The 26,529-nt window shown below is 36.0% G+C and overlaps 1 protein-coding gene across 9 annotated transcripts in view; it reads left to right on the top strand.

Moving 5' to 3' along the window:
* Positions 1 to 26,529, top strand: part of DNM1L (dynamin 1 like) — a gene marked incomplete at its 5' end in the record, with an annotated part of 61,650 nt that overhangs the window by 14,495 nt on the left and 20,626 nt on the right. For 4 of the 9 annotated variants that reach the window (XM_079715102.1, XM_079715100.1, XM_079715099.1 and 1 more), the window contains 5 exons: positions 15,590 to 15,737; positions 19,069 to 19,107; positions 20,576 to 20,622; positions 21,036 to 21,107; positions 22,335 to 22,421. In XM_079715102.1, the coding sequence (XP_079571228.1) occupies positions 15,590 to 15,737; positions 19,069 to 19,107; positions 20,576 to 20,622; positions 21,036 to 21,107; positions 22,335 to 22,421 (393 nt within the window). Of the gene's footprint in view, positions 1 to 15,589; positions 15,738 to 19,068; positions 19,108 to 20,575; positions 20,623 to 21,035; positions 21,108 to 22,334; positions 22,422 to 26,529 lie in introns of those variants that run through there. The other 5 variants (XM_079715095.1, XM_079715101.1, XM_079715098.1 and 2 more) reach the window with 2 other exon arrangements.

Raw genomic sequence — 26,529 nt, 5'->3', positions numbered from 1 at the left:
CTTTCAGCACTTTGAATATGTCATGCCACTCATTCCCTTCTGGACTGCAATGTTTCTATCCCAAAATCTGCTGATGATTTTATGGGGGATTTTCCTTATACATAACAAATTGTTTTTTTGCCGTTGCTTTTAAAATTCTCTCCTCGTCTTTAACTTTTGACATTTTAATTATAAATGGTGAGGGTCTCTTTGGGTTCATCTTTTTTGGAACTCTGTGAACTTCCTGGATCTGAGTGTTATTTTCCCTGGGTTAGGGACGTTTTCAGCCGTTATTTCTTCAAATAAGTTTTCTGCCCTTTCTCTTTTTCTTCTTCTGAAACTCCTATAATGTGAATGTTGGTCCACTTGATGTTGTCCTGTAAGTCCCTTAAAATGTCTTTTTACTGCTGATTAGATGAGTTCCAGTGGCCTCTCTTCAAGTTCACTGATCCTTTGCTTCATGTAGTCTGCTGTTGAACCTCTGTTTGGTACTTTCTTGTATTTTCTTTCTGTTGAAAGTCTCTCTTTGTTCATTCATTTTTTTGAGCTAGTTTAGCATTTTTATGACTGTTAATTTGAACTTTATCAGATATATTATCTCCATTTCATTAAAGTTTTTTCCTGAAGTTTTACCTTGTTCTTTTGTTTGGAATATATTCCTCTGTTTCTTTATTTTCCTGGACTCTCTGTGTTGGTTTGTATGCATTAGAATAAACAGCCACCTCTCCAAGTCTTGCAGGTGTTGTGAGTTCCCTCGTAATTGTGGGTCACTGCATGTGGGGTGAGGTTTATGGTGAGATTGTGTCTTAGCCTCTCCAGCCTGTTTTGATATGGGTTTTTGTCATTTGCCTGATATGTAGGAGTTGCTCAGCTAATTTTTTAGTTTCTTTCAGAGGGAATTGTTCCATTTCTAGCTGTAAATTGTATGTGTCCATAGTAGGAGGTGAGTTCAGGATCCTCCTATGTTGCCATCTTGAACTGGAACTGATACACACAATATGTTTAAAAAAAAAAAAGAGTTGCCAATGTTTAAAAATTGGTGGATTTAATTGAAAGGGCCAGGTTTCTGGTTTTTCCTTTAAAAAAATCAGAAAATCTGATAACACTACACCCACATTTACAATGGATTTGAAAAATGCCTGCTTTAGATGTTCAGGCTGTATTTAGTTAGACTTCCTTCCTTATCATAATATATGTGTTGCTCTTTTTTATAGTCTGAAGAGGGCAATGAAATGTTAACATGTTTCCATGTTTCTATAAAAAGGGGAAAGTTAAAGACTACCTGGGAAATATTCTTATATTTTTACTATTCCTGAGAGACATTCTTTTACTTTGTGAGATGTGAGATCTTATATTTTTAATACGCAAACAGAATGTCAGAAGAATACAATTTGATGTCATTTTGACTGAAGTCTGAGTTGATTTACCCATTCAGGTTATCTGCTTTGTTTGTGGGGGCAGTTGAGTTTGTAACCCATGTTTGTTAGTTTGCTAGGGCTGCCATAACAAAATACCACAGAAGACTGGGTGGCACATAAACAACATGTGCACAGAAACAACAGAAATTTATTTTCTTACAGTTCTGGAGTCTAGAAGTCCAATAACAAGATGTAGGCAGGTTTGGTTTCTTTTGAGGCCTCTCTCCTTGGCTTGCAGATGGCTGCCTTCTCTCTGTGTCCTCACATGCTCTTTCATCTGTGTGTCACATCCCTAATGTCTCTCTGTTGTCCCAAAATTTTCTTTTTTAGTAAAGACACCAGTCAGATTGGATTAGGGCCCACCCTAATCACCTTGTTTTAACTTAATCACCTATTTGAAGATTGTCTCCAAATATGGTCACATATTGAGGTATGAGGTACACCTTCTAAGGGGCTTAGAGCTTCAACATACGAATTTTGGAGAGATGCAGTTCAGTCCGCAATAACCCGTCTTAAAAAAACCTATATGTAGATACATAAAAACATACAACTAACTGAAAATCAGTAGCCATAAAGGAGACTAATGTAGATAATCACAGTAACAAAATGAGGTTAATACAGAATTTAGGAGAGAAATTTAAAAAGTATTTTTTGTGACATATTTAAGAAGGAAGAACAAAATGGCATAGTGGGTGGGGGTGATGGGGAACAACAGTCACACTGACATTGTTGAAAACCTAATTTATGAAATAGAAAAACAACTTGAGGAATTCTATTAAAAGACAAATCAAAACTGTATGTTATGAAATTTATTAGAGATGAGAGACTTGATGGTGAGAGCTAAGAGAGCCAAAATCCTTTTCATAGTTGATTGAGAAAGAAGACTTGGATGGACAAAGAATAATCAAACAGTAAGCCAACGTCCCCCACATCTTCAGATTTCAGTTGCTGGGCACAAATATTGAAAGGATTGACATACCCTGGGTAAATTTCTGAAATCCAAACTTTTACAAAACCCCAGAATTCTCCAAGTGTCAAAATAGAAGGAAGGAGGAAAAAAAGATTTCCTAAAAGGGAAAGAATCAGACTGGCATCAGACTTTCAATCTGCAACAGTAAATGTTAGATGCCATGGAGAAATATTTAAAATTTAGAGTTCTTAGGGGAATTAATTGTGATTATAAAATTCTGTATCCATCTATACTATAACCATTATTTAAATGCAGTGAAACATACTGAACAAGAGAGAACAGAAATTAAAAAAAAAAAATTCCTTCATTTCCCATCCAGGATATTGTGAAATAAAATTGAAATATTCCCTGAATTGCTTCCAGATCTCTGTTGTAGCTTGAATATAGTACTTGGAACTTTCTAGCAGAGTTGGACACTTAAGCTAGTATAGATCACTTGTACAGAAGGCCAGGGTGGACAAAGGGACTAGTCCATAACCTATATCCAAGCTGTGTGTGGCTATACCAAGTGTCTGCTTAGGGTATGGGAGGGTGGTGGAAATGGAGCTTCTTTAATTACCTCATCAATATGAAATCCCGTACCACATTTGAGGCATTAAAAATTATTTTGAAATATTGAAAACATCGAAAAGGTACAAAGGATAATTTTAGGACACCATTGTATCTATTTCCCAGTTTAAGAAAAAAAATATTAACTATCTAGATGAATTTTCCTTCTTCCCACAGAGACATAACCAATTTCCTGAATTTAGTGTTTATCACGCCTATGCATTTCATTTTACATGTAGTACATATGTAGATAACATAAGTAATATATATTGTTTTACATGTTTTACACTTACCTGAAGTAAGTGATGTCAAATAGTATATATTCCTCTTCAGTGTTATTTTTACACAATCATACATGTGAGATTTACCCATACGTACACATATATATTCCTACTTTGCCCACTTAAACTGCTGTAATCTAGTATATGAATATATCAAAATTTCTCCTCTCCTTGAACATTTGAATGTTTGCCCTTGTTTGCTATAGCAGTTTTAGTAAACAACAGTGCTGGAAACATTCCTATGAATGCTTCATTGTACACGTTTGAGAATTTCTCTAAAATGTCAAGTAGTGGAATTACTAGACTGTAGGGTATATGTATTTTCATTTTTACTTGATATTCCTACTTGCTCCTCAGAATGTTTGTAACCATTTACATTCCCATGTACAGAGTGGAGTTTGTTTATTTGTTTATACCTATACTTTGTATTGTCACATTTTAAATTTATGGTATTTCATTGTCATTTTTATTGCAGTTCCCCGATTACTAATAAGTTGGAGGAACTTACTTCTTGGCTCTTTGTGGTTCTGTTGTGAGTTTCTGTTCATATCTCTGCACATGATTTTCTATTATAGTATTCATCTTTTTCTTAATGATTTGTAGGAGTCACTTTTACATTTTGGTTGCTAATTCTTTGTCAGTTACATGAGTCACAAATGTTTTCCCCCAATTATCGGGGCTTCCCTGGTGGTGCAGTGGTTGGGAATCCACCTGCCAATGCAGAGGACACGGGTTCGAACCCTGGTCTGGGAAGATCCCACATGCCGCAGAGCAACTAAGCCCATGTACCACAACTACTGAGCCTGCGCTCTAGAGCCCACGAGCCACAACTACTGAGCCCATGTGCCACATCTACTGAAGCCTGCACACTCTAGAGCCCATGCTCTGCAACAAGAGAAGCCACTGCAATGAGAAGCCCGTGCACCACAATGAAGAGTAGCCCCTGCTCACTGCAACTAGAGAGAAAGCCCGTGCACAGCAAGGAAGACCCAACGCAGCCAAAAAATAAATTAAAAAATTAAAAAAAAGAAATATTTTCCCCCAATTATTTTGTATGAGTAAAATAAATTTTAATTTTGCTGTAGTTGAATTAACAATCTTTTCTTCTCTAGTTTGTACTTTCTTTCTCAAAGTCATGAAAGTATTCTTATGTTCTCTAATGTATAAAGTCATGATTTTTAACATTTGTTTATAATTGTTCTGGAATTTGTGAAATGTATAGTTCAATGGTTTTTAGCAAGTCCATAGAGTTGTGCAACCACCACCATAATCTAATTATATATTGTATCATCCCAAAAGGAAAGCTTGTATCCATTAGCAGTCACTCCCTGCTCTCCTCTGCCCCCAATGTTAGGCAGCCACTTAATCTACTTTCTTGCTTCTTCTGGACATTTCATGTAAACAGGATCAAATAATATGTGGTCTTTTGTGACTGGCGTCTTTCACATAGCATAAATTTTCTGGGGTTCATCCATATTATAGCATGTATCAGTACTTTATTCCTTTTTATGACTGAATAATATTTAAAAACTTACATAAAACTAAACTTTAAGTATTTCAAAGTGGGTTAAATTTCTGTATTGGGGATTCTGGGAAGATGACAGTAGTGGTAGAATAGTTTCCTAATCCCTGTATGACTTTCCCATAAAAACAACAAATAAAATAGGAAAACCCAAAATCCATGAACAACATATAGAAGAAAATTAGTTGAGTATGTTTCTCTCTACAAACGCTCAAACACCAGTAGTTTGGGGATAGACCACTAACAGCTCCAAGACCTGTGTATTATTATCTATGAAGGAAGAAGAAGGGAGCAGTGGAACTTCAAATGAATGTGAGAATTGAAAAATAGCCAAAAGACAATCACTGGAAAGCCTGGAGGGCCAGTTTACGAATACCAGCTGAAACTGGGAGGGGTTTTGCACACACTGATAATGGGTGAGTGAAAGAGGTCTTTTGTAAAGCCTTAAGGGACTGGAGGACCTTGAAACTTCTAAAACCAACCAAAGCTGCCTTCCAGGACCAATCTGCACATGAGAAGGAACTGACATTACAATTAAACATCCCCTGAAGAATACAAAGAAAAGAAAAGGTCCAGATAAAAGTGGAGAGGAACAGAATCAAGATATCTCAGAAAACAAAGAACTTTATTTCCAAACACTGTACAAAAACAAGAGGGAGTTTTAGAGTGAAGTTAGAATAGCTATTCTAGGCCAAAACCCTGAAACTTCAGGAAAATGAACTTCATTTAAATATCAACAATATGAAATGATTGTTTTCAAAAGTTTACAAAGTATCTGAAGAGAAATGGGACTCTAAATAATATTCCTATAGACAATGAAAGCACACCAGAAAGATGTCCACAAAACAGATGAAAACCATTCGATATTAAGACAGAAGGCAAGACAAAAGACATTATAATCAGAATAAGGCATTTCAAAAAAAAGTTTGCATAAGAAAAAAGTTTTTTAAATGCTAGGTGGTAGAACTTTGTGAAATATTAGAATTGAAAGAAAATTTATTTTAGAAATGACAAATTAGAAGGAAAACACCAGGGCGTATAAACATAACATATAATACCTTTGAAAGAGAAAGATGTTGAAAAGGAGGAAGACATTTTTAAAGATGGGATAAAAAGGAGCTGTAAAAAGAATTTGATAGAAATTGACATATTGAAAACAGGCAAGGAAGATCCAACATATGTATAATAGGAATCCCCAAAGAAGAAAAAAATGATGGCAAGGGAGCAGAACAGATACTAAAACTTACAATTTAACTAACTTAAAAACAGACTTGGAACTCCATTTTGAAAGAGCTCAGCACATGCCTGAGAACATTGACACAGCAAGACCAACACTAAGACACAGTCTAGTAAAATTATTGAACTTTAAAGGAAAAATAAAAATTCTTCAGACTTTTAAGCAAAATCAGGGAAGGAAAATCAGATTATTATATTTTTCAACAGTAAAAAATTTCTGAGAGAAGATCTATTCTTATAATGAAAGAATTTATGAGAAAAGACACAATTTATTATGGAATTCCATATTTAAGATACTCAGGAAAGCATGAGCCCAATATTTTACATATAACCAAACTGATTTTCAAGTATAAAAGTCACAAACTGTTATCAGTGTGCTAGAACTGAAGAATATTGTTCCCATTGGCTCTTCCTGAGGAATCTTCAGGAAGAGAATCAAAATGACTAGAGAGACATTAATATAAGGACTGACAGTTAGTACTGTACATATACTTGTAGAAACAAGACTTAGTGGGGTTAAAAAAAGGAGGAAGTATGGTCTGTAAGCAGATGAGAAGGAGAATAGAGGAATATGTGCAAAATATTTTAAAAACTATTTTCAGTAATCATATTGGTGGTGGTAGTATTGGCATTATGATTTAGAGACTGTATGTAATGTGAAATAAAAAGCAAATGAGTGTTTTCTTTTAATTCAGCCACAAATTGTGTTCTTGAGAACCAAGATTCTCAGTATAGAAGAATGAAGATAGAGATGACTCATACTGAGAGATATATGTGTGTGTGTAGGGTGGATGGGCCAAATAACCCTCTTCCCCAGAAAACAAATCCAGCAAGAAGAAATTAACAGTATTAAAAATAAATAATTACAAAATGAAATCAATAAAATACAGATTTGACCAATAAAATCAATATAATAGTCAATTGGGAAATCTGGTCAGAAAAAAGAACATAAAGATAAAATATTAGAGGACCTAGAGACTGTCATATAGATTGAAGTAAGCCAGAAAGAGAAAAACAAATATCATATATTAATGCATATATGTGGAATCTATAAAAATGGTGAAGATGAACCTATTTGCAAAGCCGAAATAGAGACATAGATGTAGAGAACAAACGTGTGGACACCAGGGGGAAAAGGGGTGGGTGGGTGGGATGACTTGGGAGATTGGGATTGACATATATATATGCCTAGGTATAAAGTAACTAATGAGGACCTAAGGTATAGCATGGGGAACTCTACTCAGTGCTCTGTGGTGACCTAAATGGGAAGGAAATCCAAAAAGGAGGGGATATGTGTATACATATGGCTGGTTCACTTTGCTGTGCAGCAGGAGCTAGCACAACATTGTAAAGCAACTATACCCCAATTAAAAAAAATTTTTTTTTTACATGGGGGAAAAAAGATAAAACACTAGAAATAAGAAAAGTGAACAATTTCTAAGAATATTATAAGTAGTTATGCTTATAAATTTGAAAATCCAGGAGAATCACTTGGCTTTTGTGGATAGATTTTTAATCAAACACATAAAGAACAGGAAATTTCCGGGTTTTTTTTAACATCTTTATTAGAGTATAATTGCTTTACAATGTTGTGTTAGTTTCTGCTCTATAACAGTGAATCAGCTATATGTATACATATATCCCCATATCCCCGCCCTCTTGCATCTCCCTCCCACCCTCCCTATCCCACCCCCCCTAGGTGTTCACAAAGCACCTAGCTGATCTCCCTGTGTGATGCAGCTGCTTCTCACTGGCTATCTATTTTACATTTGGTAGTGTATATATGTCAGTGCTACTCTCTCACTTCGTCCCAGCTTACCCCTCCCTCTCCCTGTGTCCTCAAGTCCATTCTCTACGTCTGCATCTTTATTCCTGTCTTGCCCCAGGTTCATGAGAACCCTTTTTTTTTAGATTCCATATATGTGTGTTAGCATACAGTATTTTTCTTTTTCTGACTTACTTTACTCTGTATGACAGACTCTGAGTCCATCCACCTAACTACAAATAACTCAATTTTGTTTCTTTAATGGCTGAATAATATTCCATTATATATATGTGCCACATCTTCCTTATTGATTCTTCTGTCGATGGACACTTAGGTTGCTCTCATGTCCTGACTATTGTAAACAGTGCCGCAGTGAACACTGTGGTACATGCCTCTTTTTGAATTATGGCTTTCTCAGGGTATATGCCCAGTAGTGGGATTGCTGGGTCGTATGGTAGTTCTATTTTTAGTTTTTTTTTTTTTTTTTTATCTGTACATGGGCTTCTCACCGTTGTGGCCTCTCCTGTTGCAGAGCACAGGCTCCGGACGCAGAGGCTCAGCAGCCATGGCTCACGGGCCTAGCCGTTCCACGGCATGTGGGATCTTCCTGGATTGGGGCACGAACCCGTGTCCCCTGCATTGGCAGGCAGACTCTCAACCACTGCGCCACCAGGGAAGCCCTATTTTTAGTTTTTTAAGGAACCTCCATACTGTTCTCTATAGTGACTATATCAATTTACATTCCCACCAACAGTGCAAGAGTGTTCCCTTTTCTCCACACCCTCTCCAGCATTTATCATTTCTAGATTTTTTGATGACGGCCATTCTGACTGGTGTGAGGTGATACCTCATTCTAGTTTTGATTTGCATTTCTCTAATGATTAGTGATGTAGAGCATCCTTTCATGTGTTGTTGGCAATCTGTATATCTTCTTTGGAGAAATGTCTATTTATCTCCTCTGCCCATTTTTGGATTGGTTTTTTTTTTTTTTTTTTATATTGAGCTGCATGACCTGCTTGTATATTTTGGAGATTAATCCTTTGTCAGTTGTTTCATTTGCAAATATTTTCTGCCATTCTGAGGGTCATCTTTTTGTCCTGTTTATGGTTTCTTTTGCTGTGCAAAAGCTTTTAAGTTTCATTAGGTCCCATGTGTTTATTTTTGTCTTTATTTCCATTTCTGTAGGAGGTGGGTCAAAAGGATCTTGCTGTGATTTATGTCATAGAGTGTCCTGCCTATGTTTTCCTCTAAGAGTTTTCCTCTTAGAGTTTCCTCTAAGAGTCTGGCCTTACTTACATTTAGGTCCTTAATCCATTTTGGGTTTATTTTTGTGTATGGTATTAGGAAGTGTTCTAATTTTATTCTTTTACATGTAGTTTTCCCAGCACCACTTATTGAAGAGGCTGTCTTTCCTCCGTTGTATATTCTTGCCTCCTCTATCAAAGATAAGGTGACTATATGTGTGTGGGTTTATCTCTGGGCTCTCTATCCTGTTCATTGATCTATATTTCTGTTTTTGTGCCAGTACCATACTGTCTTGATTACTGTAGCTTTGTCATATAGTCTGAAGTCCAGGAGCCAGATTCCTCCAGCTCTGTTTTTCTTTCTCAAGATTGCTTTGGCTATTCGGGGTCTTTTGTGTTTCCATATAAATTGTGAAATTTTTTGTTCTAGTTCTGTGAAAAATGCCATTGGTAGTTAGATGGGGAATGCCTTGAATCTGTAGATTGCTTTGGGTAGTATAGTCATTTTCACAATGTTGATTTTTCCAATCCAAAAACATGGTATATCTCTATCTGTTTGTATCATCTTTCTTTCATCGATGTGTTATACTTTTCTGCTTACAGGTCTTTTGTCTCCTTAGTAGGTTTATTCCTATGTATTTTATTCTTTTTGTTGCAGTGGTAAATGGGAGTATTTCCTTAATTTCTTTTTCAGATTTTTCATTGTTAGTGTATAGGAATGCATGAGATTTCTGTGCATTAATTTTGTATCCTGCTACTTTACCAAATTCATTGATTAGCTCTAGTAGTTTTCTGGTAGCATCTTTAGGATTCTCTATGTATAAGTATCATGTCATCTGCAAACAGTGACAGCTCTAGTCTTCTTTTCCGATTTGGATTCCTTTTATTTCTTTTTCTTCTCTGATTGCTGTGGCTAAAACTTCCAAAACTATGTTGAATAATAGTGGTGAGAGTGGGCAACCGTGTCTTGTTCCTGATCTTAGAGGAAATGGTTTCAGTTTTTCACCACTGAGGATGATGTTGGCTGTGGGTTTGGCATATATGGCCTTTATTATGTTGAGGTAGGTTCCCTCTATGACTGCTTTCTGGAGATTTTTTTTTATCATAAATGGGTGTTGAATTTTTTTGAAAGCTTTTTCTGCATCTTTTGAGATTATCATATGGTTGTTATCCTTCAATTTGTTAATATGGTGTATTGCCTTGATTGATTTGTGTATATTGAAGGCTCCTTGCATTCCTGGGATAAACCCAACTTGTTCATGGTGTGTGATTCTTTTAATGTGCTGTTGGATTCTGTCTGCTAGTGTTTTGTTGAGGATGTTTGCCTCCATGTTCATCAGTGATATTGGCCTGTACTGTTCTTTTTTTGTGACATCTTTGTCTGGTTTTGGTATCAGGGTGATGGTGGCCTCGTAGAATGAGTTTGGGAGTGTTCCTTCCTCTGCAGTTTTTTGGAAGAGTTTGAGAAGGATTGATGTTAGTTCTTCTCTAAATGTTTGATAGAATTCACCTGTAAAGCTATCAGGTCCTGGGCTTTTGTTTGTTGGAAGAGTTTTAATCACAGTGTCAGTTTCAGTGCTTGTGATTCATCTGTTTATATTTTCTATTTTCTCCTGGTTAAGTCTCAGAAGGTTGTGCTTTTCTAAGAATTTGTCCATTTCTTCCAGGTTTTCCATTTTATTGGCATATAGTTGCTTGTAATCTCTCATGATCCTTTGTATTTCCGTAGTGTCTGTTGTTACTTCTCCATTTTCATTTCTAATTCTGTTGATTTGAGTCTTCTCCCTTTTCTTCTTGATGAGTCTGGCTAAAGGTTGATCAATTTTGTTTATCATCTCAAAGAACCAGCTTTTAGTTTTATTGATCTTTGCTACTGTTTCCTTCATTTCTTTTTCATTTATTTCTGATCTGATCTTTATGATTTCTTTCCTTCTGCTAACTTTGGGTTTTTTTGTTCTTTCTCTAATTGCTTTAGGTGTAAGATTAGGTGGTTTATTTGAGATTTTTCTTGTTTCTTGAGGTAGGATTGTATTGCTATAAACTTCCCTCTTAGAACTGCTTTTGCTGCATCCCATAGGTTTTGGGTCATCCTGTTTTCGTTGTCATTTGTTTCTAGGTATTTTTTGGTTTCCTCTTTTATTTCTTCAGTGCTCTCTTGGTTATTAAGTAGTGTATTGTTTAGCCTCCATGTGTTTTTTTTTTTAAGTTTTTTTCCTGTAATTGATATCTAGTCTCATAGCGTTGTTGTTGGAAAAGACACTTGATACGATTTCATTTTTCTTAAATTTACCAAGGCTTCATTTGTGACCCAAGGTATGATCTAGTCTGGAGAATGTTCCATGAGCACTGAGAAGAAAGTGTATTCTGTTGTTTTTGGATGGAATGTCCTATAAACATCAATTAAATTCATCTTGTTTAATGTGTCATTTAAAGCTTGTGTTTCCTTATTTATTTTCATTTTGGTTGATCTGTCCATTGGTGAAAGTGGGGTGTTAAAGTCCCCTACTGTGATTATGTTACTGTCGGTTTCCCGTTTTGTGGCTGTTAGCATTTGCTTTATGTATCAAGGTGCTCCTATGTTGGGTGCATAAATATTTACAATTGTTCTATCTTCTTCTTGGATTGATCCCTTGATCATTATGTAGTGTCCTTCTTTGTCTCTTGTAATAGTCTTTATTTTAAAGTGCATTTTGTCTGATGGGAGAATTGCTACTCCAGCTTTCTTTTGATTTCCATTTGCATGAAATATCTTTTTCCATCTGCTCACTTTCAGTCTGTATATGCCCCTAGGTCTGAAGTGGGTCTCTTGTAGACAGCATATATACAGGTCTTGTTTTTGTATCTATTCAGCCAGTCTGTGTCTTTCGGTTGGAGCATTTAATCCATTTACATTAAAGGTAATTATCGATATGTATGTTCCTATTACCATTTTCTTAATTGTTTTGGGTTTGTAATTGTAGGTCTTTTCCTTTTCTTGTGTTTCCTGCCTAGAGCAGTTCCTTTAAGCTGGTTTGGTGGTGCTGAATTCTCTTAACTTTTGTTTGTCTGTAAGGTTTTTAATTTCTCCGTGGAATCTGAATGAGATCCTTGCTGTGTAGAGTACTCTTTGTTGTAGGTTTTTCCCTTTTATCACTTTAAATATGTCCTGCCACTCCCTTCTGGCCTGCAGAGTATCTGCTGAAAGATCAGCTGTTAGCCTTATGGGGATTCCCTTGTATGTTATTTTTTGTTTTTCCCTTGCTGCTTTTAATATTTTTTCTTTGTATCTAATTTTTGATAGTTTGATTAATATGTGTCTTGGTGTGTTTCTTCTGGGATTTATCCTGTATGGGACTCTCTGTGCCTCCTGAACTTGTTTGACTATTTCCTTTCCCATGTTAGGGAAGTTTTCAATTAAAATCTCTTCAAATATTTTCTCAGACCCTTTCTTTTTCTCTTCTTCTTCTGGGACCCATATAATTTGAATGTTGGTGCGTTTAATGTCGTCCCAGAGGTCTCTGAGGCTGTCCTCGATTCTTTTCATTCTTTTTTCTTTATTCTGCTCTGCGGTAGTTATTTCCACTGTTTTATTTTCCTGGTCACTTATCTGTTCTTCTGCCTCAGTTATTCTGCTATTGATTCCTTCTAGAGAATTTTCAGTTCCATTTATTGTGTTGTTCATCACTGTTTGTTTGCTCTTTAGTTCTTCTAGTTCCTTGTTAAACGTTTCTTTTATTTTCTCCATTCTATTTCCAAGATTTTGGATATCTTTACCATTACTCTCTGAATTCTTTTTTAGGTAGAGTGCCTATTTCCTCTTCGTTTGTTTGGTCTGCTGGGTTTTTACCCTGCTCCTTCATCTGCTCTGTGTTTCTTTGTCTTCTCATTTTGCTTAGCTTACTGTGTTTGTGGTCTCCTTATCACAGGCTGCAGGTTGGTAGTTCCCGTTGTTTTCGGTGTCTGCCTTCTTTGGGTGAGGTTGGTTTAGTGGCTTGTTTAGGCTTCCTGGTGGAGGGGACTGGTGCCTGTGTTGTGGTCGGTGGGGCTGGATCTTGTCTTTCTAGTGGGCAGGGCCGTGTCTGTTGGTGTGTTTTGGGGTGTCTGTGAGCTTAGTATGATTTTAGGCAGCCTCTGTGTAATGGGTAGGGTTGTGTTCTTGTTTTGCTAGTTGTTTGTCATGGGGCATCAGCATTGGAGCTTGCTGGCCGTTGGGTGGAGCTGAGTCTTTGCGTTGAGACAGAGATCTCTGGGAGAGCTCTCACAGATTGATGTTACATGGGGCTGGGTGGTCTCTGTTGGTCCAATGTCCTGAACTCGGTTTCCCACTTCGGAGGCTCAGGCCTGACACCAGGCTGGAGCACCAAGACCCTGTCTGCCACATGGCCAGGTACGTGGGGATTTTCTTGCCTTTTGGGAAGTCTGAGGTCCTCTGCCAGCGTTCAGTAGGTGTTCTATAGGAGTTGTTCCACATGTAGATGTATTTTTGATGTATCTGTGGGGAGGAAGCTGATCTCCATGTCTTACTCCTCTGCCATCTTGAAGGTCCCCCTTCCGTGTTGTTTAAATTATTTTAGAGTACAGAAAAGAAATGGGGGAAGCACCCATTTTACTTATGAGAGGGGCAAACCTGGGCTCCAAAACCTAGCAAAGCCGAATGTGCCAAATAATCTTAAATTTAACACCCCTTATCCACTCAACATTACTTTTCTCCATCATAGGGGACCTTTCTGGACAACAGGAATGGGGCCCTATGTCCTCTGCCTATTGGGTTTGGAAATGGGGAGTCTTGGCAGGACTTAGACAAAGGAGGAGACTAAAGTCTGGGTATTTATTCCCCTGGCTTACTTCCTATGTGTAGGTGCCTTAGGCTGGCTGTCTGAAAGTTCTCATCCATCTTTTGGAGCTTGTGAGTGATAAGAGCTGCTCTGTCATTACCAGCCCACGTTATTGCTCTATCCCTTGTGATCCCCCTCTTCCAAAACTTTGTAAATACTATCCTTAAATTATTCTAACTTGAATGGGTCATCTGTTTCTTGTAGACCCTTTCTGATACAGTAGATGAGTTTAGGGTGTTTGCTTTTGTAGAAAGTATGAAATTAGAAGATGTACTAGTTTTGACTAAGAAAAAATACAGTAAGGAAAACATACTCTGTTACCGAAAAATATGAATTACAAAGTTGAAAAAAATAGCAAATTTGTAAACATTTATGTATAATATAAAAATACATAATAGAGACAAGTTTATATATTATTTGATTACTGATTATTTGATTATTTGATTATTATTTGATATACTGTTTATTAGTATTGTGTCTATGTTAAATTTGCTTAGTGTGATCATTGTAGTGTGGCTATATAGTAGAATGCCCTTATTCTTAGAGATATGCCACTTTATTTAGGGATGAAATGTCATGACATATTAACCAACTCTCAAAAGGAACAGCAAATGAAAAGAAAATATGTGTGTGTGTAAGAAGAGACATAAAGCAAATGTGTCAAAATACTAATAATTAGTTAAGGTATATGGTACTTTTGTTGTGGTATATGGGTATTCACTGTTAATATTCTTGCAACTCTTGTGGCTTTGAAATTTTCAAATTAAAAAGTTGGGGGAAATATTCAAAACAACAAAAAATAAATACTTATATGGATAAAGATCTTTATAAACTAATAAGACGCATAATATACCAGCATTTGAACAAGCAAATCACTGAAGGAGAAATACAGAAGGCCCTTAAACAAAGTGATACTAGACTGAATAATAAAGAAATGCAAATTTAAATGAACTGTCAGTGTTTATCTACCAAAAAAAGTAGCAAAGACTCAAAAAAGTGGTAATGCCCAATGCTGATGGGGATGCAGCAGATTGAACATGAAGCATAGCTTGGTGCCTCCCATCTTGTAGTGTGCAGTCTGGTAGTATCTGAATGCATAAAATCTGTATGCTCTTTAATCACAGCAGTTTCATTTAATGAACTAAGTAAATCTAATGAGGTAATAGGATAAGTAAGTAAGGTTATATGTACAAAGTATGTTCATTGCAGCATTGTTAATAGTGGCAAGGACCATTTAAATGTCCATCAGTTGGGGTTCGGTTTTACATACAGAATACTATTTAACTATTAAGCACAGAAGTAAATATATTGATATGGAACGATATCCCTGATTGTTATATTAAAAATAAAAGTGGGTTAGAGAAAAATACACATAGTACTACTATCCCATTTAAAGTAAAATATCTATGTATTCTGGGCATAATTTTGTGTATACCAATATTATATAGGTTTTGAAAATACCTAATATTATATGGTTGAGAGTATCAGAAAAGATAGGAAAATTATGGGGAATTGGGGCTTTTATATTTTCTCTCTCTTTTTTTTTGAGTTATAAATTTTTATATATTCCATAAAATAATCATAGATATTGTTACCACATAACTAATTGATTTTACACTAGGGTATATATTTTCTCTTTTTGTACTTTTTTATTTTAAAGAAATAAAGATCGTATAATAGAAAATATAACTAAACTTTCATTTTAAAAGACTTGGCAATAATTTTTTTAAAGTAATTATATAGCATAGTCTTACTGAGTTACAAAAAATCTGTTAAGAAACTCATTTTGCTCTTGTGTATTCCATTTTCAGAGCAGTGGAAAGAGCTCAGTGCTAGAAAGCCTAGTGGGGAGGGACCTGCTTCCCAGAGGCACTGGTATTGTCACCCGGAGACCTCTCATTCTGCAGCTAGTCCATGTTTCACCCGAAGATAAACGAAAAACAACAGGAGAAGAAAATGGTAAATTTTAGAATTGGAATATAAATTATTTAAAAATTCTTCATTTTTGGTCCAATCTTCAAAAGACATGAGTTAATTAGAAATTAGTGACTGTAGCAAAATCAGAAGTCTTGTAAAGGAAAGTGGTATGCATCTTTTCTCATGTAAAAAAAGAGTAATTTTTGTTGTTTTTGAGGACCATGAGTCAACTTGTTTGAAAGAGAACCTTTTTGGTAATTCAGTTTAGTAAACTGTTGTTAATGCTATTTAGTGGAGGATCTAGTGAGCTACTTGGTAAACGAGAATCAGTTATTTTAAAAAGTTTTTGTGTCTTTTGGAGTGTTTTAAACTTTTTTTCCTTGTGTTTAAAACAATGTTCTTGCCTTTTCACTTTGTTTTAGAATTTAAATATTTTCTTTTTTTTGCCACACCATGCGGCACGTGGGATCTTAGTTCCCCGACCAGGGATCGAACCTGCGCCCCCTGTAGTGGAAGCGTGGAGTCTTAACCACTGGACCACCAGGGAAGTCCCTAGAAATTAAATATTTTAGATTCTAGTTTAAAGATTTACTTTTAAATAAAATTAAAATGATTTAGCTTTTCAGCATAGCAATGTTATCTTGCCTTCCCTTTTCTGGTCTTGCCATGTGTCTGCTAATTTTGAATCTTTGGCCCTTCAATCTAAGATGAATATTATTTTTAGAAAGAGTTTTTTAAAAAAAATTATTATTATCTTTTCCACTCCACGTGGCATGAGGTATCTTAGTTCCCCGACTAGGGATCGAACCTGTGCTACCTACAGTGGAAGCATGGTGTCTTAACCACTGGACTGCCAGGGAGGTCCCTAATTATTATTATTTTTTTTACTATCCTTCTCTTGCTAAGGCTTACCTATATAACACATACTTTTTAGATTCCTCCCTCACCCAAATAATAAACATGGAGTATCATGATAAAATATGCACCATCCTTTATAGCAGTTCTTCTTTGGTTAAACTGAAAATATTTTAAGACACACTATCTTTATTAGCATGTTTTAAATTGCCTATTAAATATGTATCCTCTATTGATCATACTTTTACATTAGTGAGATTTGGAATGTTTGATGAGAGTAATATGTTTAATCTTCAGTGTTTGGTTCACATTTTGTCTTATTTATAAAAGTCTATAAAATGTTCTAAGTATTAAATTGTATTTGCAGCAGAGTACCATGTTTGTTTCTCATTCTGCAGAGATCTGTTTTCAATGAAGTTTCATTCTGTTTCTTATGTCCTAATCTAAGATGGGATGATAATTTGATTCAATTGAGGTTACTTTAATTTCTGTATCTGATCTTTTCCTTTACTTATTATAGGAGCATTGTTGTGATAGCTTGATTTTTTTTTAAAGGGGAAATAAAAAAGACCTGTCATGAGCATCTACAATGACTACAGAAAGTTAATCACTAAAGCAAGTTAATGAAGTTGTAGATGTTAACATATAATGATATAATGATAAATATTTTTGGATAGACTGCCAGAGGATATGTAGGAGTCTTTTAATTATATTAGGTAGCTTCTTGGTATATTATTCATCGCTTTGCTTTTCTGTAATATTTCTTTATTATTGAAATTCTGAACCTTGAATTTAATCATTTTGGACTAATTTATGGTCCAGCTTCAAATGTATGGAATAACTCTTTAAAAATTTCATTCTCACTAACTATCATCATCAATTTTACCAAATACCTTAAACTAAGACTTCAAGAAACTGTATGGTGTTAAGTCTGTTTCTTTTAACTCTTCATTTTCTTCAGTCACCTTGAAAAGGGCAGATGATATCCTGTCTCTCAGAAACTATTTGCAGATGTGGGCAGTGTTTCTGGAAGGGGTATACATTTCAGCTATAGAAGTGTCAGTTCCTTGGTATCTCTTTGTTTGTATGTCCACTCTGTTTTGTTGATGTCTCTTCTTGGTGGTTGGTCAGTAAATCTACATATCTTTACCTATATATATATATATATATATATTTTCCCCCCCAAGCTTAGTGCTTATTTTTTATATTAAAAAACATAAAGCCTCACTTAAAATGACAACTCAGCCACCCAGAACACAAAATAGATTTTGTAAATTTTGAGTACTAAGTGTCATGTATCTTATTAATAACTAGAATAGTTCTTTAACTTCTCATCAGAGCCTATTTATCCTTAGGATAAACAGTTCTACCTTACCACAAATCATTCTACGCTAGAGGAAATTAGAAACAGTGAAGCAGGAGACAGCCAGAAGAGTATGAACTACCTGACAGCCTGGCAACCATACAGGAGAAAGGGGAGGAAAACATAAAGACAGGAGAACTTCAAAAAAAGAAAAAATCAGCCTCTAGCCATTTTGTATAGGGATTTGTAGCCTCAAAGGGCTTTATTATGTAACAAAGGCATAAGTTACCATTAATAGGTAAGTTTAAGAGCAGTGGATTCTAACACGACATGGAGCAGTATAATCCATTTTAAATATAGGTCCATCAAAACTGGCTAAACTATTTAAGTATTACTGTGTATAATTCAACTATCAGGAAAATTTATTTAACATGAGATCCCTCATTCTGCCAACTACATAGGATAATTGAGGTGTCAATATATAGATTTATAGTATTTCTCATCTTGCCCCCCCACTTCTGCCAATGTAAAAGAATTTTCTGATAAAATCTTATTAAAAACAAAAACTGTTTTCAAGTGAGATGGTGGTTTAGTTTGAACTTTGAATTCTATGATTACCTTTCATATATTTGTAAGAAATAAATCAAGTTTTCCTCAGATCTCTTTGTAGACTAAATCCAAAAGTAGCATGCTGACTAAAGACCAAAACTGTTTCTGGGGTGTTCTGTTAAATTCAATATATATTTCAAAGAAAATAATCCCTTAAAAGCTCAATTGGTAAATACTTTCATATTTACTTTCAAGGTTTTGAAAGATGTGTTTGATATGTTTTGTAGATTTTTTCCCACTAGGTAATTTATCTTTACCCATAGTTATCAGATATCTAAGACAAATTTTTGAATAGTAAATTAATTTTAATCTATTTTGTTAGAATTAGAAACCAGAGGTGATATAATTAGGTATAATGGAAAATAAAAATAAATTATGGCACACTGTATACTTCATTTATGTCATTTAAAATATTATATACATCCCTCTAATTATAACTAATTGTAATGGAAGTTTTATAGTTGTAAATTTGGAATAATTGAATGCATTTGAAATGGCATTTGAAATGTGTTCAGGATTTTTGCACACTTGATTTTTTAGAAAGGTTTGAAATATTAGGGATAAGCACTAAACTTATCATTCTGTGCTGTTTCTCTTTAACTACAGACCCTGCTACATGGAAAAACTCAAGACACCTTTCTAAAGGTTTCCTTTATCCATTTGTTTTTGGCCCTTCTTTTCCTATTGTGCCTGCATGTGTGCTTTTGTACTCTTACAGGCTGTGTGCATTTTTTTTCTTCCATTTTTATTTGCCTATCCACATTGATTGACTGCAGGTGTTAGTGGTTCTTGTTACCTTTTGGCATTGCATCAGAATGCAGGCTTTTTTTGGTGGTGAATGTAATTTATTTTATTTTTATTTTTAAAAACATGCTTGTGAAGCCAGGCCTCTTCTATATGATAAGGTAAATTAAGAACACCCCTTTGGTATATAGTACCTGCCTCTGAGTTCTATTCATCTAGATTACTCCAGTCCTCCAATGAGACTTCTTGGAAGAAGGTACTAAGCTTCAAGTAGGTGAGCATTTTACTTGCAAAAAGGATCCAGTTTATTTACCTTTATCCCACCAAAGAAATTGATCCACCTTTTCCTCAGTAAATATTTATTTGAATATCTTACAGTCATTTTTATTTTGATCTCAGGTGGCTGATATCTGTTATTCATAAACTTAATCATTAAGACATTTAAAACTCTGAATTTGGCAAAAGCAGAATAGCTGTGCTTGGGGGCGGCAAAGTTAGTTTACCTTTCTACAATTAAGCATTTCTAGCTTCTCTGGAAAAATCAGAACAAAATTTGCTCTCCAAGTCTCAGACCACTCAAAACAGTACCTGCAGTGAATAATTTTTCCTTCTTTCAGCAAGTGCAAGAGGAACAGACCTATTATTGGAAACTACTGGCGAGTAGCAACTCCATACAGGGCATATGCCAGGTTCCCCACACCCCATGCCATTTCATTTCTTACCTACCTTCAGTTCCAAGGGAGAACATAATCTTGCTCCTGGGGGGGAAAAATCACGTTGAAAATGCATATAAATTATGGAGTAGCTTCACACTACTGAGAGAGCTCTTTAAAGTAATGACAAATTGTGACTTTATGGGTTACCAACAAGAAACCAAATTAAAATAAAAACGACAAAGCAATGAAAAGTTAGCTGTTTCATTCACATATTGCAAATTTTTATGAGTTATGTGTAAATCTATTATATATGCCTTTTGCATTATTATTCAGTATGACTCATGAGTTTTCTTCTTTTAGCCATTAGCTTGAGTATTTTCATGAGATAAACTGCTTTTTATGTGTAAGATATTTAAAAATAAAGTATACATATTTTACTATAATATGAGGAGAGGTAAACAGTTTTATTTGTTAAAATCTAGATTTCAAATAGTGGGAAGACCTGTGAGCAGCTCTGAAATTAGTCGTTTCTGAAATACCTGGTACAATTTTTAAAATGTGAGAGTATAATTTAGCAGATCTTAAAATATAAGTTAACTTGTAGTTAATGGAAAAATAGGAAAAAATAATATTGTACTGCCTTTTTGAATCCCTAAATAAAGATAAAAAGTAATTTCCATAATTTCCAATAAATGGAGTTTTTCTTTTTCCAGGGGTTGAAGCAGAAGAATGGGGTAAATTTCTTCACACCAAAAATAAGGTAATTGTACAAGAATATGGTGAAGAAGTAACATGTTGAAAACATTTTTTGGGGGTACAAGTAGTTGATAATTTAGTTTCTTATGCTTGGCAATGTAGCATTGTTATCTTGAAGCAGCTGTTCCTTATAAAATAAATCTTATCTTAACATTTATAACCATAGTAGTTTATTTGGAAAACATTTAAGTTGAGCCCTGTTCTCTCTGAGACTCTTAACTGTTGTGGGCTCAGGCAGCTTTGAAAAACTCATATAAACTATCACTCTTTGGCTCAGAAAAAATATATGTGTATATTAGAGTTTGTTTACTAATTCTCTGAAGCAGATCCATAGACATCCTTGTAATTTATCAAACCCCGCTTAAGAACTTTTAATCTTATTTTGAATACCGTGTTTTTTGTTTCAATAATTTTTAGCTTTACACAGATTTTGATGAAATTCGACAAGAAATTGAAAATGAAACAGAAAGGATTTCAGGAAATAATAAGGTAGGCATCTCTTTAGAGCTGGAAATTATAACCATTGGTAAATATATCATCGAGAGTATTCTGGTCTTTGAAACTAATGGAGTATTTTCCCAAATATATAAAAACTTTATTTAATACTTTTTGTTCCTTAGAGTTTTTATATGCTATCAGATATTTCATTTAGGTGTTTATTCTCGATCTTGAGATGTATATATCACTTTATTATGTAACTTTTTAAATACTTCCTACAGTTATCTTTTTCTGCTGGATTGACTGTATTCTAATTTAAGAAGCAATATATAACTTACAAGATCCATGTATTTTGAAGAGCTCTTTTTCTTACCTGAGTAAGGCTAGATTTACTTATGAAAGCAAACAGAGGGAAATTAAGGGTTTTTTTTTCAGTGAAAATGAAAAGTAATGTTAACAGCTGAATTGTCTTCTCAGATTCTGAGAATTTAAAGTAAATTAGGTGTCTAAGATATGATTAATTTTGACACGAGGCGCTATCACTGACTCCCTTAAATGCTTCTGTTTTCTCTCTTTTCTTTCTTTATTCTTATTACTTTTCTGTTCCCTTCCCTTTTGTTGTTACCTCCATTCTTGTATGGGTACATTTAATCCCACAAGTGGGCCTTAGCTAAGTACTAATATTAAAAAAATATTTATTGAGTCCTTTTATCTGCCGGATGCTGTGCTGGAGAGATTTTTCCTGACAAAAAGGCATTTTTGGAGCCATGTTAATTTCTTTATGCCTATTCAGATATTTGTCTCTGTTTTAGTGATTTACTAAGCTTTGTTTATTATTGATCTCTGGGCAGGTTACCTTTTAGTTACTGCTACTGCCGCCATACTTCCCTGATTTGGATAACTTGTTACCTATGTCTCACTCCCTGAAATCAAGAACTTCATAAATTTGGATAGTGATACATTATTCTTTTGTTCAGCACTAAGTCTATTAAACATATTTAAGAAACGTTATCTGCTGAGAATCTGGAGAAAAGAATGTGAAATAATATAGGGGAAATAAATTGTGTATATTAATAGTATAACGTTGGATGGGATTATAACCTATGGCTAGCTGCCTTATTTCCTATATGTTTCATCGGGTTTTGATTGTTGAAATGTTTTAGAAATCATGGTTTATTTAATAATTAAAAGCATCTAATGTATAATACTTAAAAGAGGTTTACTTTAGCATTTTTATTCATTGAAATTTTAATATGATATTTTAAAACTTATTTTTAGGGAGTAAGCCCTGAACCAATTCATCTTAAGATTTTTTCACCTAATGTTGTCAATCTGACACTTGTGGATTTGCCAGGAATGACTAAGGTAAAGAATAGTTGTTACTCATTGTGGGTATGGTCATGTTTGTTTTCACTTGAACAAATGTAGTTTTTCCTTAACCTCATATGGATTAGTCAGCTTTTTTTTGCAACTACCTTGATTTATTAGCAGCATTTGACATAGTTGAGCCCTTCTTTCTCCTTGAAACACTTTCTTTACTCTGCTTCCAGGGTACCACACTCTAGAGGATTATTTCTGATCTTACTGGTCACTCCTTCTCAGCCTCTTTTGCTGGTTTCTTATCTTCTCAATGTCTAAACAGTGAGTGCCCCAAAGCTAAGTTTTTGGACCTCTTGTCAAAGGGGTACACCTAACCTCTTGATGATTTCATCTGGTCTTATGACTTTAAATATGAGTGTCTGTATGCTGACAACACTCAAATATCTCCAGACTTGTATATTCATCTTGTATATCTACTGTCTGCTTGACATACACACTTCAGATGTCTAATAGGCATTTCAAACTTGATGTGTCTAATACCAAACGCCTGATCTGTCCCTCAACCTGACTTGATCTTTCTACAGTCTCCTCCATCTCAATAAATGGCAACTCTGTTCTACCAGTTGCTTGGCCAAAATGTTTGTAGTCATCCTTGACACTTCTTATCCTACACCCTACTTTCTGTGTCAGCAAATCCTCTAGCTCTCCTTACCTTTAAAATACAGGCATACCTTGGAGATATTGCAGGTTTGGTTCCAGACCACGACAATAAAGTGAATATTGCAATAAAGTGAATATCACAATAAAGCAAATCACACAAATTTTTTGTTTATCCAGTGCATATAAAAGTTATGTTTAGGGCTTCCCTGGTGGCGCAGTGGTTGAGAGTCCGCCTGCTGATGCAGGGGACACGGGTTCGTGCCCCGATCCGGGAGGATCCCACATGCCGCGGAGCGGCTGAGCCCGTGAGCCATGGCCACGGGGCCTGCGCGTCCAGAGCCTGTGCTCTGCAACGGGAGAGGCCACAAAAGTGAGAGGCCCGCGTACCGCAAAAAAAAAAAAAGTTATGTTTATACTATACAGTCAACCCTTGAACAAGGGTTTGAACTGCATAGGTCCACTTATATGTGGATTTTTTTCAATAAATATATTGGAAAATGTTTTTGGAGATTTGTGACAATTTGAAAAAACTTGCAGACAACTGCATAGCCTAGAAATACTGAAAAAATTAATAAAAATGAACATACAAATCTATTATAAAAAGTTAAAACTTATCAAAACCTATGCACACAGACTGTACATGGTGCCGTTTGAAGCAGAAAGAAATGTAAACAAATGTAAAGATGCAGTATTTAATCATAACTGCATAAGATGAACTGTAGTACATACTGTACTACTGTAATAATTTCATAGCCACCTTCTGTTGCTGTTGTGCTGAGCTCAAGTGTTGTGAATAGCCTGTTAAAATCCCGTGTGATGCTAATCATCTCTGCTTGAGCAGTTCATCTCTCCAGTAAATCATGGTAAAAGGTGATCTCTGTGGTTCTTGCATATTTTTCATCATGTTTAGTGTAATACCGTAAACCTTGAATAACACCATGAGACCCGTATGAAGTGCCACTAGTGATGCTGGAAGTGCTCCCAAGAAGCAGTGAAAAGTCATGATGTTACAAGAAAAAGTTGAATTGCTTGATATGCACTGTAGATTGAGGTCTGCAGTTGCCCACCATTTCAAGATAAATGAATCCAGCTTAAGAACCATTGTAAAAAAAAAAGAAAAGGAAATTCATGAAGGCAGTGCTGCAGCTATGCCAGAAGGCATGAAAACCTTGCACTTTATGAGCAATGCCTTTATATCTTGTATTGAAATTTCAACTTTTATGTGGGTGCTGGATTGCTGTAGGAAAGGCATACCTATAGACTATAACATTATTTGAGAAAAAGCAAAGTCAACATATGACAACTTAAAGCAAAAGCAGGGCTTCCCTGGTGGCGCAGTGGTTGAGAGTCCGCCTGCCGATGCAGGGGACACGAGTTCGTTCCCCGATCCGGGAAGATCCCACATGCCGCGGAGCGGCTGGGCCCGTGAGCCATGGCCGCTGAGCCTGCGCGTCCGGAGCCTGTGCTCCGCAACGGGAGAGGCCACAACAGTGAGAGGCCCGCATACCACAAAAAAAAAAAAAAAAAAAAAAAAAAAAAAAGCAAAAGCAAGGTGAAGGATCTAAAGCTGTGTAATTTATTGCCAACAAAGGATAGTTTGATAATTTCAGAAAGAGGTTTGGCTTAAAAAATGTCAAGATAACAGGAGGCAGCAGACAAGTTCTCAGATGCTCTTAAGAAAATCATTAAGGAGAAAGGATATCTGCCTGAACAGGTTTTTAATGCAGATGAAAGTGCCCTATTCTGGAAAAAAATGTCACAAAGGACATTTATTAGTAAGGAGGAGAAGCAGGCACCAGGATGTAAGGAAGGAAGGGATAGGCCAGCTCTACCGTCTAGTGCAAATGCAGTTGGGTTCATGATCAGGACTGCCCTTCTCTATTAAGCTGCTAACCCCCAAGCCTTGAAGGCAAAAGAGAAACACCAGCTGTCACTCTTTTGGCTGCCCCGAAAGAAGGCCTGGCCAAAGAGAACCCTTTTCCTGGACTGGTTCCATCAGTGCCTTGTCCTTGAAGCAGGAAGTACCTTTCTAGTAAGGGACTGCCTTTTAAAGTTCTTTTGGTATTAGACAGTGCCCCTGGCCACAGGTGTTGAAGTGGTCTACTTGTCTCCAAACACAATGTCTCTTATTCACCCTCTAAATCAGGAGGTCACATGGACCTTTAAGGCTTATTACACATGGAACTCTATGGAAAGGACTGTCAGTACTATGGAGGAGAACCCTGTTAGAGAGAACATCATGAAAGTCTGGGAGGATTACACTATTGAAGATGTTGTTGTTATTGAAAAAGCCATGAAAGGCATTAAGTCTGAAATAATAAATTCCTGCTGGAGAAAGCTGTGTCCAGATGTTGTGTAAGACTTCAGGATTTACGACAGAGCCAATCAAAGAAATCATGAAAGAGACTGTGGATATGTCCAAAAAAAAAGTGGGTGGGTGGGTGAAGGGTTTCAAGATATGAATCTTGTAGAAATTCAAGAGCTAAGGTAGACAGTGCATGGGAGGAATTAACAGAAGATGACTTGATGGAAATGAGTACTTCTGAAACAGTGCCAGATGATGAGGAAGAAGATGTAAAAGAAGCAGTGCCCCCAAACAAATTGACATTACACGATCTGTCAAAGAGTTCCAGTTATTCAAGACTGATTTTGACTTGGTGGAAGAAGGATTGGCACCATATAGAAACATTTTTAGAGTGAAAAAACAACAGTCAGACAGAAATTATGATGTATTTCCGTCAAGCTACACTGAGTGTGCCTGCCTTTCCTGCCTTCCCTTCTGCCTCCGCTTTTTCTGCCTCTGCCACTCCTGATACAGCAAGACCAGATCCGCCTCTTCTTCCATCTACTTCACATGAAGATGATGAGGATGATCCACTTCCACTTAATGAATAGCAAATAACCATCATGCCATAGAGTTCTGTTGTATATGTGTGTGTCTTCTTGTGAAATCTAGTAATTGTATGGCAAGAACTGTATGAGAGGGCTTCCCTGGTGGCGCAGTGGTTAAGAATCCACCTGCCAATGCAGGGGACATGGGTTCGAGCCCTGGTCCGGGAAGATCCCATATGCCGCGGAACAGCTAAGCCCGTGCGCCACAACTACTGAGACTGCACTCTAGAGCCCGTGAGCCACAACTACTGAGCCCGCGTGCCACAACTACTGAAGCCTGTGTGCCTAGAGCCCATGCTCCACAACAAGAGAAGCCACCGCAATGAGAAGCCTGCGCACGGCAATGCAGAGTCGTCCCTGCTCGCCACAACTAGAGAAAGCCTGCGCGCAGCAACAAAGACCCAAATGCAGCCAAAAAAAAAAATTAGTTCCTTTAAAAAAAATAAAAAAAGAACTGTATGAGATGTTTTTGTGTCCTTTTTGTCATAATTGCCTAAGCACTCATTATGTAGAACATCGTGTACAAGACTTGTATTGAAATGGATAGCCTGTCTTTGTATAGGTATAAGGTGAGTGATATTTAATGTAAAATTAATAATGT

This window comes from Hyperoodon ampullatus (genome assembly GCF_949752795.1).
Source record: "Hyperoodon ampullatus genome assembly, chromosome: 11".
NCBI lineage: Eukaryota > Metazoa > Chordata > Mammalia > Artiodactyla > Ziphiidae > Hyperoodon > Hyperoodon ampullatus.
This window is presented reverse-complemented; position numbering and strand designations above follow the sequence as displayed.